This window comes from Eleutherodactylus coqui, chromosome 1 (assembly GCF_035609145.1).
Source record: "Eleutherodactylus coqui strain aEleCoq1 chromosome 1, aEleCoq1.hap1, whole genome shotgun sequence".
NCBI classification, from domain to species: Eukaryota; Metazoa; Chordata; class Amphibia; order Anura; family Eleutherodactylidae; genus Eleutherodactylus; species Eleutherodactylus coqui.
In genome coordinates, this window is record NC_089837.1 from 333,475,054 (window position 1) to 333,492,897 (window position 17,844).

A 17,844-nucleotide genomic window follows, 5' to 3' on the forward strand; every position below is an offset into this window, starting at 1 on the left:
CTGCGCTACTCAGTTCCCAGTCGCCACTACTTTTCCCGATGTGCCGTCCCAGCCCTGCATGACCACGTCTCCCGCAACATTGTACGCGCCCTCACCAACGCGGTTACTGCCAAGGTCCACTTAACAACGGACACGTGGACAAGCACAGGCGGGCAGGGCCACTATATCTCCCTGACGGCACATTGGGTGAATTTAGTGGAGGTTGGGACAGAGTCAGAGCCTGGGACCGCTCACGTCCTACCCACCCCCAGAATTGCGGGCCCCAGCTCGGTGATGGTATCTGCGGCGGTGTATGCTTCCTCCACTCAACCACCCTCCTCCTCCTTCTCCTACGCAACCTCTGTCTCGCAATCAAGATGTGTCAGCAGCAGCACGTCGCCAGCAGTCGGTGTCGTGCGTCGTGGCAGCACAGCGGTGGGCAAGCGTCAGCAGGCCGTGCTGAAACTACTCAGCTTAGGAGAGAAGAGGCACACGGCCCACGAACTGCTGCAGGGTCTGACAGAGCAGACCGACCGCTGGCTTGCGCCGCTGAGCCTCCAACCGGGCATGGTCGTGTGTGACAACGGCCGTAACCTGGTGGCGGCTCTGCAGCTCGGCAGCCTCACGCACGTGCCATGCCTGGCCCACGTCTTTAATTTCGTGGTTCAGCGCTTTCTGAAAAGCTACCCACGCTTGTCAGACCTGCTCAGAAAGGTGCGCCAGCTCTGCGCACATTTCCGCAAATCCCACACGGACGCTGCCACCCTGCGCACCCTGCAACATCGGTTTAATCTGCCAGTGCACCGACTGCTGTGCGACGTGCCCACACGGTGGAACTCTACGCTCCACATGTTGGCCAGGCTCTATGAGCAGCATAGAGCTATAGTGGAATACCAACTCCAACATGGGCGGCGCAGTGGGAGTCAGCCTCCTCAATTCTTTACAGAAGAGTGGGCCTGATTGGCAGACATCTGCCAGGTCCTTGGAAACTTTGAGGAGTCTACCCAGATGGTGAGCGACGATGCTGCAATCATTAGCATCACCATTCCTCTGCTATGCCTCTTGAGAAGTTCCCTGCAAAGCATAAAGGCAGACGCTTTGCGCTCGGAAACAGAGGCGGGGGAAGACAGTATGTCGCTGGATAGTCAGAGCACTTTCCTGTCTATATCTCAGCGCGTTGAGGAGGAGGAGCATGAGGAGGATGAGGAGGAGGGGGAAGAGACAGCTTGGCCCACTGCTGAGGGTACCCATGCTGCTTGCCTGTCATCCTTTCAGCGTGTATGGCCTGAGGAGGAGGAGGAGGGGGAGGATCCTGAAAGTGATCTTCCTAGTGAGGACAGCCATGTGTTGCGTACAGGTACCCTGGCACACATGGCTGACTTCATGTTAGGATGCCTTTCTCGTGACCCTTGCGTTACACGCATTCTGGCCACTACGGATTACTGGGTGTACACACTGCTCGACCCACGGTATAAGGAGAACCTTTGCACTCTCATACCCGAAGAGGAAAGGGGTTCGAGAGTGATGCTATACCACAGGACCCTGGCGGACAAGCTGATGGTAAAATTCCCATCCGACAGCGCTAGTGGCAGAAGGCGCAGTTCCGAGGGCCAGGTAGCAGGGGAGGCGCGGAGATCAGGCAGCATGTACAGCACAGGCAGGGGAACACTCTCTAAGGCCTTTTGACAGCTTTCTGGCTCCCCAGCAAGACTATCACCGCTCCCCAGTCAAGGCTGAGTCGGCGGGAGCACTGTAAGAGGATGGTGAGGGAGTACGTAGCCGATCGCACGACTGTCCTCTGTGACGCCTCTGCCCCCTACAACTACTGGGTGTCGAAGCTGGACACGTGGCCTGAACTCGCGCTGTATGCCCTGGCGGTGCTTGCTTGACCTGCGGCTAGCGTCTTGTCAGAGAGGGTGTTTAGTGCGGCTGGGGGAATCATCACGGATTTCCCCAGACTTCTTTTCTCCACCAGCGGACAGCAGCGATACCTAAGCAATACGTAGGCTGCACCCGCGGATGGAAGCATCGTTCTCTATCACCATCAAAAACGGGGACCTTTTAGCTTCATCAATCTGTGAATTCTATTCATCCTCCTCCTGCTTCTCCTCCTGAAACCTGACGTAATCACGCCGAACGGGCAATTTTTCTTAGGCCCACAAGGCTCAGTCATATAATTTTTGTAAACAATTTTTATACGTTTCAATGCTCATTAAAGCGTTGAAACTTGCACCTGAACCAATTTTTATTTTAACTGGGCTGCCTCCAGGCCTAGTTACAAATTAAGCCACATTAACGAAAGCGATTAATGGGTTTCACCTGCCCTCTTGGTTGGGCATGGGCAATTTTTCTGAGGTACATTAGTACTGTTGGTACACCAATTTTTTTGGGCCCTCGCCTACAGTGTAATCCAATTAATTTTTTGCCCACCTGCATTAAAGCTGACGTTACATCAGCTGTGCTGGGCACTGCAATGGGATATATTTATGTACCGCCGGTGGGTTCCAGGGAGCCACCCATGCTGTGGGTCCACAGGGAGTTGTAACTGCATGTGTCCACTTCTAAAGAACCCCAGTCTGACTGGGGCATGCAGTGTGGGCCGAAGCCCACCTGCATTTAATCGGACGTTACCTCAGCTGTGATGGGCACTGCAATGGGATACATTTATGTACAGCCGGTGGGTTCCAGGGAGCCACCCATGCTGTGGGTCCACAGGGAGTTGTAACTGCATGTGTCCACTTCTAAAGAACCCCAGTCTGACTGGGGCATGCAGTGTGGGCCGAAGCCCACCTGCATTAAACATGACATTACCTCAGCTGTGATGGGCAATGCAATGGGATATATTTATGTACCGCCGGTGGCTTCCTGGCACCCACCCATGCTGTCGGTCCACACGGAGTTGTAAATGCATGTGTCCACTTCTAAAGAACCGCAGTCTGACTGGGGCATGCAGTGTGGGCCGAAGCCCACCTGCATTTAATCGGACGTTACCTCAGCTGTGATGGGCACTGCAATGGGATACATTTATGTACAGCCGGTGGGTTCCAGGGAGCCATTCATGCTGTGGGTCCACAGGGAGTTGTAACTGCATGTGTCCACTTCTAAAGAACCCCAGTCTGACTGGGGCATGCAGTGTGGGCCGAAGCCCACCTGCATTTAATCGGACGTTACCTCAGCTGTGATGGGCACTGCAATGGGATACATTTATGTACAGCCGGTGGGTTCCAGGGAGCCACCCATGCTGTGGGTCCACAGGGAGTTGTAACTGCATGTGTCCACTTCTAAAGAACCCCAGTCTGACTGGGGCATGCAGTGTGGGCCGAAGCCCACCTGCATTAAACATGACATTACCTCAGCTGTGATGGGCAATGCAATGGGATATATTTATGTACCGCCGGTGGCTTCCTGGCACCCACCCATGCTGTCGGTCCACACGGAGTTGTAAATGCATGTGTCCACTTCTAAAGAACCGCAGTCTGACTGGGGCATGCAGTGTGGGCCGAAGCCCACCTGCATTTAATCGGACGTTACCTCAGCTGTGATGGGCACTGCAATGGGATACATTTATGTACAGCCGGTGGGTTCCAGGGAGCCATTCATGCTGTGGGTCCACAGGGAGTTGTAACTGCATGTGTCCACTTCTAAAGAACCCCAGTCTGACTGGGGCATGCAGTGTGGGCCGAAGCCCACCTGCATTAAACATGACATTACCTCAGCTGTGATGGGCAATGCAATGGGATATATTTATGTACCGCCGGTGGCTTCCTGGCACCCACCCATGCTGTCGGTCCACACGGAGTTGTAAATGCATGTGTCCACTTCTAAAGAACCCCAGTCTGACTGGGGCATGCAGTGTGGGCCGAAGCCCACCTGCATTTAATCGGACGTTACCTCAGCTGTGATGGGCACTGCAATGGGATACATTTATGTACAGCCGGTGGGTTCCAGGGAGCCACCCATGCTGTGGGTCCACAGGGAGTTGTAACTGCATGTGTCCACTTCTAAAGAACCCCAGTCTGACTGGGGCATGCAGTGTGGGCCGAAGCCCACCTGCATTTAATCGGACTTTACCTCAGCTGTGATGGGCACTGCAATGGGATACATTTATGTACAGCCGGTGGGTTCCAGGGAGCCACCCATGCTGTGGGTGCACACGGAATTCCCATTGCGGAGTTGTACCTGCCTGTGACTATTTATAAAAAAACGCGGTCTGACTGGGGCATGCAGACACCTTGACAGAATGAATAGTGTGTGGCACATAGGTTCCCCATTGCTATGCCCAGATGTGCAGCTCCTGATGGCGGTGGCACAGGATTATATTTCTCATTGCTTCTGTACAGCATTGTGGGCTATCGCCCCGCCCCTTTTAAAGAGGGTCGCTGCCTAGCCATGCCAACCCTCTGCAGTGTGTGCCTGCGGTTCCTCCTCATGGCAGACGCACTTATAAATAGACATGAGGGTGGTGTGGCATGAGTGCAGCTGAAGGCTGCGCAGGGACACTTTGGTGTGCGCTATGGACACTGCGTCGTGCGGGGGGGGGGGGGTTGGGCAGCATGTAACCCAGGAGAAGTGGCAGCGGAGTGTCATGCAGGCAGTGATTGTGCTTTGCTGGAGGTAGTGTGGTGCTTAGCTAAGGTATGCATTGCTAATGAGGGCTTTTCAGAAGTAAAAGTTGTTGGGAGGGGGGGCCCACTCTTGCTGCTATTGTGGCTTAATAGTGGGACCTGGGAACTTGAGATGCAGCCCAACATGTAGCCCCTCGCCTGCCCTATCCGTTTCTGTGTCGTTCCCATCACTTTCTTGAATTGCCCAGATTTTCACAAATGGAAACCTTAGCGAGCATCGGCGATATACAAAAATGCTCGAGTCGCCCATTGACTTCAATGGGGTTCGTTACTCGAAACGAACCCTCGAGCATCGCGAAAATTTCGGCCCGAGTAACGAGCACCCGAGCATTTTGGTGCTCACTCATCTCTAATGGTTAATTTGAATGGAAATTTCCGAAGAAATTGGATACGTTTTTGTTGCAGAATTTTTAAATATGGTTTCAGAGCACTGTACTTCACCCGGCCGGAGGGGACCAATATGGGAACAACTCGTAGTTGTGCTCTTGGAAAATCAACTTAGAGCAATATTTCTCAAACTCCAGTCCTCATGGACCCCCACAGGTCATGTTTTCTGGATATCCTATAGTAAGACCATCTGTGGCAATGTCTGAGGCACTGACAATAATTACATCACCTGTGCAATACTGAGGAAATCCAGAAAACATGCCCTGTGGGGGTCCATGAGGATTGGAGTTTGGGAAACACTGAGCAAGAGGATGAACGATCTGCCTGTAAAATTTGTTCATTGGTGCGCTGGAAATGCAGCTTCAACACAACATCTATAGGAAGACCATTGGGTTTTCAGGCATATAGAGCACTATAGATTCTGTCCATTTCCAATCTTTCAATTGGACTGTTGGGACACAGTTCCTGAAATAAAGCGGTTATGGTTGACTGCAGATCTTTGATAGTTTCCGGGAGACCTCGTATGCACAGATTATCTCTACAAGCTCTGTTCTCCACGTCTTCTAATTTGTTAGGGAGGAATTGAATTTCCTCATGCAGTTGTTCCACCTCTTTCTCAAGGGATTCCAAAACTGTTGTGGAATTATCCATGCATTCCTCCAGTGCCGACGTTTGGTGGCCTAGTTCTCTGATTTCTTTTGGAAGTCTGGTCATTATGTCAGCTGATGTCTTGGAGAGTTATGATTGCAACAACACCTGTATTTGGGATATCAGCATTTCTGGTGAGGTATTAGATATATTGGCCTCCGAATTAAGGCCTGGCTGAGGTTGAATTCAGTGGAGGAGGAATGTCCTCGGCTGAGGAGCGGGAGTCGTCGTCAAGGGGCACTGACATTGAGAGGATTTTAGAAGTTTATTTGTTTGTTGTTGTGAAGATTGCCAGATTTTGGTTGCATGGAACTCATGTTTAGTTATTCTTGTGTAGTTGGTGGGAAACGGAGATGAGTATGGATGAAGGAAAATTTCAAAGTGGGCAGCCATGTTAAATTATTTTTTTTAACTGAAAGATAATCCCTTAAGGCAGGTATCAAGAAGATCCACAATAGATATGCAATTTTCAATTAAATATTTTGTTCGATCATATAGTGGGACTTCATGGTAAGGATTTTTCACTAAATAGTAGCTTGTGCTTCTGTGATCTTGATATTTTTTATTTTTGTACTGATGAACAACAGAGAGTGAAAGACTTTGTAAGCTGGTTTTAATATAATCAAATGAATTACTTAGTTTTCATATTCCACAAATGAGATTAAAAGCTTTAGAGCAGCATATTGGTCTAGCGCTTTTTCTTGCAACTTCTTACTTGTATCAGACCTATCTGATATTTTATTTTAGATTACTGCCATGAAAGCAAGGTCTTGTGACTTTCTTTTTTCATGAGAGTGCATGCCTTGCATTGTGTATTAACATTAACCTGTAAATGAGCAAGCCAGTTTGAAGCTTAAGGCAACTTTTTTCGGTCCCAGGACAAAACAAGATAGCTGCACCACTTCTCTGATTACTTAATGTACACTGTGCATCAGTAGTCTAAAGCACTACAAGGTGTCGATCAGAACATTGAGTAGGAAAAGATTATTCATCTCTTCTTTTACATGAATCACTTTGGCCTTCAATGTGCTGATCTGTTTTTATACCTATACACATCTGACCTTAATCTTTGTGTTGAAGGCACCTGATCAGAAGGCCTAGTGACATCCTATAAAGCTGTCACATGTGCTTCCAATGTAGAAGCCTCAAAGCAGGTTTACGGGATGTCACCGATGACATCCTTGTCTTGACTCTTCTTGGCTGCAGTGGTCACATTGGTAAAAAACCCACTTGAGCACTACAGCACTTGTAAATAGAAGACTGGAGAAGAGGCTTGCAGCAGGGAAGCAGCGCTGATTATTTAATTTAATTTTTTTATATACCATTTATCCCCCTACTGCGACCAATGTTAGGGGTACTCTGAAAACCCCTTTAATGTTTGTCAGGTCATTATTATTCACCAAACTTGAGTTACCACTTCACTAATTTAGGTCTTGAATATATTTATTGCATCAAGAATCTACCCTAATTATGGACCAGGGCACTTAGGCTCACAGCTGGAATTCTGGAATGGTGTTGTTTTTTTAACCTCACAATTGGGGTTCTGCTAAGTTATCTTGTTTTACATATTTTTGTTTTTACTAACTCATTTTGCTTTCCCTATGATTGTAGGGGGTAGGATACCTATCCATGTTGCCTGTGGTTTCGTTTTTGAGTCTATATTCCTTGGGGTTATTGCGTGCTAACATAGACAACAAAAGAGAACTGTATTTTAGGAGTGCGGACTTGATCGATTATACGAAAATAAAGTTAGAGAAGGACATAACTGAGAAGAATACAATCTTTAGGCCCAGGTTTGAAGGTAACTTTGGACTTTTGAGCATCTCTAATACTGCAATAGTCTGCCATAAAAACATTGAGCCACAGAATGTATCTTTTGCAAAGTATAGTTGCATCATATTACAGTAATATTCCAATGCACATGAGTCAACCTATTGTTAGAAAAAAATGCAGAAAAAAAATGGACTCAACCATTTTGGCCCAAGCTCCTTGTAGCTCTACTTATAAGTACTTGATCGTCGTTTCTCTCAGTCGGAGGCCTTCAGATATCTTCCCCAATAACAGAATGCACATTGTATTGGAACTGTTGTATCTTGTCTCCACCACAACTGGGAGTTAAGACTTGGGTTGGGCACGATCAGTGACAGGCACTCCCCCAGATGACGCCCCCAGATGTCAATTAGCTGCTGCTGATGGCGCTGTGTTCTGCAGGAACCCCATCATCAGCACTGTAGAAGGCATGGGACCAGAGCAGCACCTTGCGTACAAGGCACCGCAGCTGAGCGGGGCAGGAGGAGGCAGCCGTGCAAAGCACCAACAGCCGAGCGGAGTCCCTAGGAGGAGCGGCTTTCAAGAGGAGAAAGAGGAGGAGGCGGCACAGCGCAGCAAGGCATTGCCGGCGCCGGCGGTCCCCAGCTGAGCGGGGTCAGCAGACGCAGCTTTCCAGGGGACTCAGCAGCAGTAGAGCGGTACAAGGCATCTAGCGCTTCCTACCTGAGTGCGGGGTCCGGAGGAGCGCCTTTCGGTACCGCCGCACATTCTGTCCAGCGCTACTTGGGCCAGCCAGCTTGTCAGACGGGGCGTCGGAGCAGCAGTCAATCCACATCTGGGGACATTATGTCCTCACTCCCTGTCAGTGATCTAGCCCAACCCATGTCTCCACCCCCTAGTTGTGGTGGAGACAAGATACAACAGTACCCATTGCCCATTGTATTTAATGTATTTGTCAGTAACTTACTTCAGAAGGATTGGTGATCTGGGGATTTATTCTGAAAGCCACAGTTGAAGTCAGGAAGGAACTTTTTCGTTAAATGAGGAAATTGGTTTATACCTCATGGAGTTTTTTTGCTTTCCTCTGGATCAATTTGCAGGGTAATAGGCTGAATTGGATGGACTTGTGTCTTTTTTTCAGCCTTACATGCTATGTTATCCAAACTTTTATATACTTTTCAACCAATGCAATAAAACATTAGAACAAGCATTGAAATACATGAAGGTCAACAGACCTGGGTTATCAGAAATGTTTGCCTCTAATGCTATATTAAATAAAGTTAATTAAGTTAGAGTAAAGGTGTTTTACACGGAATGATTATAATTCAGATTCCAACGATCCAGCAAGAATCCGAACAATAAATCGTTCAGTGTAAATGCATGCACCGTCTGAATAATGAATGAGAAGTCTTTCACTTCTTGTTCATCATTCAGTTTCTGCACGTAGAAAACTGGACGACATATTGTTCAGTGTAAACATGTAGTAATTAATTTATGAACTACTATCTGCTTACTGTTAATGGAAGTGGATGGTCCAGAACAATCCCCGACCCGCTCTGCCACCATTCATTGTAAAAGCACAGGAATCAGTATTGAGGGGACGGCCTGAGGGGCATCTGTTGCATTTTTTTATTACAAAATGCATTCTGCAGAACTTCTGGAATTTCTTGCATTTTTTATGCATCTTATTTGCGGAATTACATCTCCTGTATCTGTGAAATCAGAGAAGACTTCTGCAAGACATCCTTAATTACATAGCAATGGAGCTTTCCCGCTTCAGAATTTAACTCCTAAATGCTCTATGACATACAATTACGTAATACAATGCCAGTGCTGGCTGTTTATTTCATCTGACACCCACTTGCAACAGCTGACATCTGCGCATCGTGGCAGTTAACCCTTAAAATGCCACTACAAATTCTGAAAGCGGCATTTTAATGTCCCAAATCGAGTTGAGGTGGGGTACAGAAGGCCTTCGTGATGAGATCGCAGAGTGCCATTCAGTTGCCAAGGCAGCTGGGGGTCTTCTGAAAGCCCTCAGGGCTGCCATTGCAGATTGCCTATCATTCTATGCCTGTGGTATGGTGTGATTGCCTGTCAGATTGCTGTATAATTTAATAGTCAAAATCAGTTTTAAAAAGTTCTATTAATTATTTTAAAAAATTAAAAGGTATAATTAAAAAAATGTACAAAAAAAACATATTTGGTATTGCTGCGTGTATAAAACCCTGATATATCAATGTAACACATTATGTACCCTGCATGATAAACGACCTCAGAAAAAAAAATTGTGCTTTTTTTAAAAAAATCCCATCTCTATGAAAAAATGTAATAAAAAGCAATCAAAAAGTTATTTGTACAGCAAAATGGTATCAATAGAAGCTACAGGATGCCGCCCAAAAAACAAGCCCTTGCACAACTATGTTAACGAAAAAATAAAAAAAGTTATGGCTGCCTGAAGATGTCAGCAGAAAATAATCCTACTGGCCCATAGAATAAAGTTATCCTGTTATTTTTGTTGCATTTTTTACACCACAGAAATAAGACACTCCCCTCCAAAGATGGCGCAATTGCCCTTTTTTTTTCAATTTCACTCCACTTAGAATTTTTTTAAAGTTTTTTTTTAGCACATTATATGGTACATTACATAGTACCATGGAAAAATATAACTCATCCCACAAAAAACAAGCCCTCAGACAGCGACGTCGATGGATAAATAAGACTTCTAAACCGAAAATGAAAAAAAGTATAGTGCCGCGTCCTTAAGAGGTTTATCTTGCACTTTAGAAGAAAAGATGCGCAGATTTTAACAGGTGTGGAATTAAAGCTCATAGGGACAACAATTCTGTCCTGTGTGCAAAACCTCTAATAGGAGCAATAGGGGAAAGCAACAGAGCCATTAGTAAATTACAATGAGCCCGCTCACCAGGGAGAGCTGCCAAAAGGAACATGGTTTCCTTGCAGCTCCTGTCCTCTCCTAACTTGTGTCTGATTGTGCAGAATGCAATTTAGGTATTTGAGTAAATTGAAGTAGGAGCAATTTGCTAATACAGAAGTAAATGTGACATTAAACTGCCTACCATGCTGTTTCTTTTAATACAATAAATAGCAGTGCCCTCTGTAATTCTATTTTTTTCCTTTTAGATCACAGAACTGTGCGGTGCCAAACATGTGGGTTTCTTCGGTCCAGCTCAGTTTTTTATTGCCTTGAAGTTAATTGCATCAGCACAAGCTGGTCTAGTGGTCCGCATGGAGAACATCAAGTGTGGTGAGGAGATATAATAGTAGATAATCCTGTTCTAGTGCAGTCATTACTGAAACAAGCCTGGTGCTCCTTTCTTATCAATCAATATAAATAATTATCTATCAAATAGTTCAAGCAGAAGAGCAGCACTGCATAGTAGTACCGTGTTTCCCCGAAAATATGACACTCTTATATTATTTTTTTGCCCCAAAAGAGGCACGGTGTCTTATTTTTTTTTTGGGGGGGGGGGGGGGGCTTATACTCACCTGGTCCGCGGCGTCCCGATGGTCCCTGACGGCGCTGCGGCAAACGTCATAGTCCTCACTGTCTGCCATTTCAGCTTTGCCGGTGATGGGGCTTTGAATACCACACCTCCAGCATAGCAAGCGCTGTGATTGACTAATCGAGCGCCAGCAGCCAATCACAGCCCGTGCTCGTTGAGCCAATCACAGCCACTCAGTGAGCGACATCATCAATGACATTGGCTCATCGAGCGCCGGCTGTGAGTGGATGCTGGCGCTCCATTAGCCAATCACAGTTCTCGCTTTGCTGGAGGCGAGTATTCAAAGCCCCGTCACCAACAAAAGCTGAGATGGTAGACGGGGAGGAATCTGAAGTTTGCCACAGCACCGCCAGGGACCATCAGGACGCCGCGGACTAGGTGAGTATTGATTTTTTTTTTTTGTGGGTGGGGGGATGTTAGCTAGGTCCTATTTTCAGGGAAAACCTGGTGGGTGTTACTAGTGGGGTAGGACCTACTTTTGGGGAAACACGGTAGAAATAAATACTGCTATGCCTGTGGACAAAACCCTCTTGTCTCAGTACATAATCCAAAGAATCCACAGCACTCTGGAGGTATTAAAAAGATTATCTCATATCTATCTACCTATCTGTCGCTGTCTATCTATTTGTCTCTGTCTCTCTATCTGTCTGTCTCTGTCTATCTGTCTCTATCTATCAATCTATTTGTCTCTAACTGTCTGACTATCTATATATCTGTTTCTATCTATCTGTCTCTATCTATTTGTCTCTGTCTATCTATCTGTCTATCTATATATCTGTTTCTGTCTCTGTCTATCTTCTATCTGTATCTATCTGCCTGTACTGTCTATCTGTCTGTCTCTGTCTGTCTTTCTCCTACTGTCTTTGTCTACTGTATCTATATCTATAATATATCTATTTTAACCATATATTTGTTACTGCTTGGTCTGCCCCTCAGAGTAGTCCCACCTCCAGGCCATCAGGGGCATTCAGGAAGTTTCAGGCTTTCAGATCAAGCACATTGCCCCAACCTCCTGCCAGCAGGAGTGATCAGGAAGTTACTATAGTTCTTCTAAAGGATGTCTGTCTGCCTGACACAGTGGCAGCATGACTATCCTCCCCTCCTCGCTTGCAGCGGCTCCATGGACAGTACTGGGCTACGACTGACACTGTGTCGGTTCACAGCATTCTGGTGGTTTGGACGACCTCATCTCACTGCCTGTCTCTGCAGAATAAAGATTCCTCCATGGATCTCAGGAGTCTGGGAAGAAAAGCTGCTTTAAATTATATAGGGAAAGAGAATCCCTGATTTGTAAGAATCTTGCCATCCAATAGGTGGTGCTGCAGGGCTAGTGTTTCCAGATCTTTCTATGTTTGGACTCTAAAGGAGAGATAACAGACATCATAAAACTGTCACATACCTTAGCCCAGTGGACTGATTAAGTATCTATCTGTATAGCACATGTATAACACAAATCTAAATAAATGTTCACACACAGAAATTTGAGACTGTCTCACACTCAAGACTTAACATAACACTAAACAACCTGAGAAAAAAGATAGAGACTTAATCAGTCCACCGAGCTAAGGAATGAGACAGTTTTATGATGTCTCTTTTTTCAGGTTGTTTAGTGTTATTTTAAGTCTTGAATGTGAGACAATCGCGGCCGGGAGGGGCCAAAACAGGCACTTCACAGCGGGGAAGAGCCAAAAACTGGGGCAGGGTCGAACACGGCGTGATGCTCGTTCGAGTAACGAGCACCATCGAGTACACTAATACTCGAATGAGCATCAAGCTTGGCAGAGTACGTTCGCTCAACTCTACTAATGTCACACCATGTCAGAAGTTATTAGCAGAGCTGAGAGTTGTGAAGCAATTCTTGGCTTCTAACTGAATGCTATTATCTCATCCATTGATTGTCTTTCACCATTTCTGGCATTTGCCAAAGTTGAATATTCTTCTGGCTTCTATCCTCTAAGTACATTAGCTTTAAAGGGATCCTGTTATCAAACTTTACTATAGTTAACTAAGCCCACTACTAGAATTATTACCTACACCTGTTTACCTACACTACTAGAATTATTACCTTTACTAGTTAACTTATTTTCCCATGGTTATTTATATATGCATAAGTCCTGGACAACTCCTTTAATCTCAAAACTGTTAATTTGTCAGTTTTAGTATTTTTCCGTTTTTTAACGACCAAGCTTGAACTTTGCAATTGAACACTATGGTCTGTGATTCGGCCTGAGTCTACAGGCTGTAGTCCCATATAGAGGCTGACTGCAGCCTATAAACTCAGTGTCATTGAGGAATCGCTATTTTAGCGCTGGCGCTATTGGGGAGCCAGGAGTCATGAGCATAGGCTGTTTTACTATAAATTGCTCAAGGGGAACACTAGTTTGAGAAAAAGTTACAATTTCTACAACCCTTTAAATTTTTTGTAGGCAGCTGAACAAAAGCCAGTTATTTTGCCTTTTTTTATATGGTCTTCACCATATGGGATAAGAACCATTGCCATTTTCTAGTTTGAGCTGATATGAATGTGATAATACCAATTATGTGCTCTTATTATAGATCGCTTCCTAAGAAGATTCACTTTGCGGTAGACCAGGTCCAAAATTCCCAGGTCACCCATCGGTACCTCACAATCACATGACAGAAGGGCTGCCCTCCCACTAAGTCACCTAAATCTTGCAATTGCCATTGACTGCAGCATCTAAACGACGAAAGGCCAGGATCAGAGATATCTCCCTCCTTTTCTTTTAAAACACGAACATCTATTAGTAGACAGCTGAGTTCCCGATCCTCATCCTTCCTCTCCCCTGTAAAAAGACAGCGGCCTAGCCTAAGGCATAATTGTAGAAATTGTAGATAACTTTATACCTTTGCACAACCCCTCTACGTTGGCATATTTTAAAACTTTACTTTTTTAACCTAGTTACACAGTATATCTAAAACACATCAGTTAGACACATACCATGTGTTCCATGTGTTGTGTAACTTTCTACCTAATTCTTGCAATTTTTTTCCCTAAACTTCACCTTATATTTTCTACTACTAAAATGACAGATTCATATTGAGTTCAATAAGAATTGTAGAACTCTGTCTTTAGTAATCTGCCCTTATTGGCAACTGTGGACATCATTAAAATTTTTGTAAAGCAGGAGATTTGGAGCTCTCTAGTAAAAATATGGATATGTACCTATTTAGATTTAAAAAAATAATAATTAAGTGATAGGTACACTTAAACCCCCTAATGGTGCTTTCACATGTAACTCTGCAGATGCTGCAGAATATCCATTGTCAAAATCTGCATGGCTAAATTGCATGGCTTATCCATGGGCCTCTCCCCAGTTTCTGCGCATGTGTCCGCCATTTTGGAGATGGGCACTTGCGCAGAATCTGGGGAGAGGTCCACGGATAAGGATCCTGTTGGGGGACATCGCCGGAAGCCTTAGGTAAGTAATTTCACTTCCCCTCACAGATCTGATCCATGATGGGAGGTGAAACTTACTTTTTTATTATCCATTGGATAGCAGCAATCACTTGACCAGGCTCTCAGCTACATTTGGTAGGCAGGAGCAGGGAGATTTTAAATTACCCCGGCAATCCGTGGCTTCTGCGCATTCGCCTGCCATCTTGGTGACGGGCGCGTGCGCAGAAGCCGGGGTAAGGTCCACAGATAATATACCTAATGATGAATATCTGCTCCCTTCCTTATTAGAAGGTGTAAGGCCTGAGGCCTGTGCATGCACGGAGGAATCACACTAAAAACCCGCTGCTCAGCTAAATGAAACTTCTTTATTCCAATCAACCTGCATTGGGTGTCATAGAAAATGCGCATAGTTAATATGTCATGAAGTACGAATCTGTAGCTGATGGGTTATTGCCCTTATATGGGTCTCTTCCTTCAGAAGCCGAGGTCTTATCTCGGTTGCATTTCTGGATGGAGGCGCCATATTTAGTAAAATGTTAGAAACACGGTGGGAGGGGGTGAGAACAGGGAGAAGTTAGTCAGCTCTTTCAGACCGGAAGCTGTGTTAGTAGTGTAGAGGAGAGGCACATATTTGCGATAGGCAGTTTATTACAATCCATTACATGTGCATAACCTTACATTTATCAATATTGAACTTAACTTGCCATTTTTCTGCCCAAGCCCCCAGCTTATCTCGGTCCAATTGCAGCCGTACATTGTCCTCCGTTGTATTAATTATCTTGTATAATTTCGTATTGTCTGCAAATATCAATCAATATCAAATATCAATCTGTGCAGCCCCTCTATCAGGTCATTGATAAATATATTGAACAGAATAGGGCCTAATACTTCACCCTGTGGCAGCCCACTAACAACAGTGGCCCAATCAGAGTATGAACCATTTATTACCACCCTCTGTTTTTTTTTATCTCCGAGTCAGTTCTTTACCCAGCTACACACATTTTTACCCAGACCGAGCTGTCTCATTTTATATATCAGCCTATTATGCGGCACAGTGTAAAATGCTTTAGAGAAGTCCAGATATACAAGATCAATAGACTCTCCCAGATCTAGCCTTGAAGTTACTTTCATTGTAGAAGCTGATCAATTGGTCTGACACGATCAAACCCTCATGAACCCATGCTGATGAGGAGTTATACCATTATTTCCCCTTGAGGTATTTCAGGATGGCGTCTCTTAGAAATGCCTCAAATATTTTTCCAATTATTGAAGTGAGACTTACAGGCCTGTAGTTACTGGGCTCTCTTCTTGAGCCCTTTTTGTATATTGGAACCACATTAGCAATACATCAATCCAATGGTACAACCCCAGTTTCAATAACTTCACTTAGTTCCCTTAGAACCCTTGGGTATATTCCATCTGGGCCCGGCAATTTGTCAATTTTAATCTTTTTTAATCGGCTTTGATATTTAGCGGGGGATTCATTTTATTTATCCCCCCATCTCGTGTGACATTTCTTTTTCCTTTGTGAATATACTTGAGAAAAAACTATTAAAATACTACTAAAAAACTAGCTTTCTTTGGCAATCAGTCTTTCTGCCTCCTTTTTGACAGTTTTGATCTTTTCCTTACGTAATTTGTTTTTTCCCTGTATGTTTTTAGCGTTTTTTCAATGCCTTCTTGTTTTGATAGTTTAAACGCTTTCTTATTTTCATTAATTCCCCCTCTTACATTCTTGTTGAGCCACATTGGTTTCCTTCTACTTGTAGTTCTTTTGTTTTTAAAAAATAAGAAATGATCACATGAGGTAATTAGGATGTTTTTAAACTTCTCATATTTGTCACCTTTAGGCTGGGTTCACACAGGGCGGATTTGCCGCGGAAATTCCGTGCGGAATTTCACCACGGCAAATCCGCATGCGGCCGCTAATCCCAGGATTAGCCAGCCATGTGGACAAGATTTCTCAGAAATCTCGTCCACACGGGACGGCAAATCCGCTGCGGCTAAGCATGTTCATTTTCTTTTTTTTCCGCTGCGCCGGCCGCAGCGGAAGAGCGAGTGGCTGGGCCGCTTCAAAGCCGCCGCGGGTTTTGCAGCGGCGGTTCTCTCGGCGGAAATCTCGCGGTTTTTCGCTGCGGCCAATCCGTCGGGAATCCGCCCAGTGAGAACCCAGCCTTACTGTTATTTTTGAAGGTGTTGTCCCAATTAATGTTGCCAATTCTGAATATTTTGACCAATATTTTGAACTAAATCTGTGAAGGAACCTCCAGCTGAAGATTCCGAGTCAGATGAGAAACCGGCCTCATTCTCCTATTATAAGCCATGTTTATTATCTTAAATCACAATCACCATAGGCCTTGCTCACACGAGCGTGTATTTGTGTGCGCGTATTTGCGCACAAAACCACGTGTCTATTAGAACCATTGTTTTCCTATGATGTGTTCCCATGTCCATGTTTTACAGGCGTGCAAATTCAAGCACCTGCAAAATGAATGCAGAATGTATGTTTGTGGCATTTTGATGGTGTTTTGCGGGTTTGTGTGTGAAAGAGGTCTAAATGGCATCATGGCCTAAAAAGAGCACAATTCTCAACCGCACACTGTAGTTTGAATGGGATTATTCTTTATTCTTCTATAAAGCCATGTAATATCCTTCTGAAAATAAACTATTAATGCGGTAAATTTATATGCCGTACATTATATAATAGTACAGACTGTTCTATCAAAGTAGCCATCTGAATGATGTATAGGTGAGAATTTCAGATGTACTTCTTGACACTTTGCCATGTCAGATTGTTGGTATTCTTTAGTTAAATAAGTAATGAGAACATAAATGATTAATAGATGCCGAATACTGGAGTGTACTCACCATCACAAACTTTCTCCGTTGCTCTCATTTACAGAATTACCACTTGCTTGTTTTCCATCTGTGAAATTTGACAACTTGAACTACGGGATTCAGCCTGTGTGCATAGATGCCCAGCTGTCAAAACATACCAGTGAGAAAGGGGCTCTTCATTCCTTTGGTGAAGGAGAAACTAAGGTAAGGAAATAGTTTCATAGAATTGCAAGTTGTAGTTAGCACTCCTAAAATGAAGCTGGATGCAAATGTTCTTCTCATCAGATGGTTGTATGTATTATATAGTTATGCAAATGTATAGATTCTGGCTTGGCTTTCAATTCCCAGTTATAGTTACAAGGCTTGTATAAAGAGTCTTAACATTGACTTGCAGGAATGCTGCCTTCCAATAGGTGGTGCTGCAAAGCTATTGTTCCATCTCCCTTATTTGCATATTACCCAGAGGAGCATGAATGGCTGTATAAGTCTCCTCACTCACTCACCTTCCCTACAAGGAGAAAAGATAGTAATCCTAACCCTTATATAGTTATAGGATGATACCTGTTCTGCCCCACATAAACCGAGCCAAGGCAGAGTTCCTAGAAGCCGCAGAGTTCCCCGAATTAGAGAAACACAGCCAGGTATTCGGTTT

The 17,844-nt window shown here is 44.9% G+C and overlaps 1 protein-coding gene across 1 annotated transcript in view; it reads left to right on the forward strand.

The window, feature by feature from the left end:
- REPS2 (RALBP1 associated Eps domain containing 2) overlaps nucleotides 1–17,844 on the forward strand; it is a 183,327-nt gene that overhangs the window by 40,969 nt on the left and 124,514 nt on the right. The window contains exons 2-3 of the mRNA XM_066575650.1: nucleotides 10,554–10,677; nucleotides 17,257–17,396. Of these exons, the coding sequence (XP_066431747.1) occupies nucleotides 10,554–10,677; nucleotides 17,257–17,396 (264 nt within the window). The remainder of the gene's footprint in view (nucleotides 1–10,553; nucleotides 10,678–17,256; nucleotides 17,397–17,844) is intronic.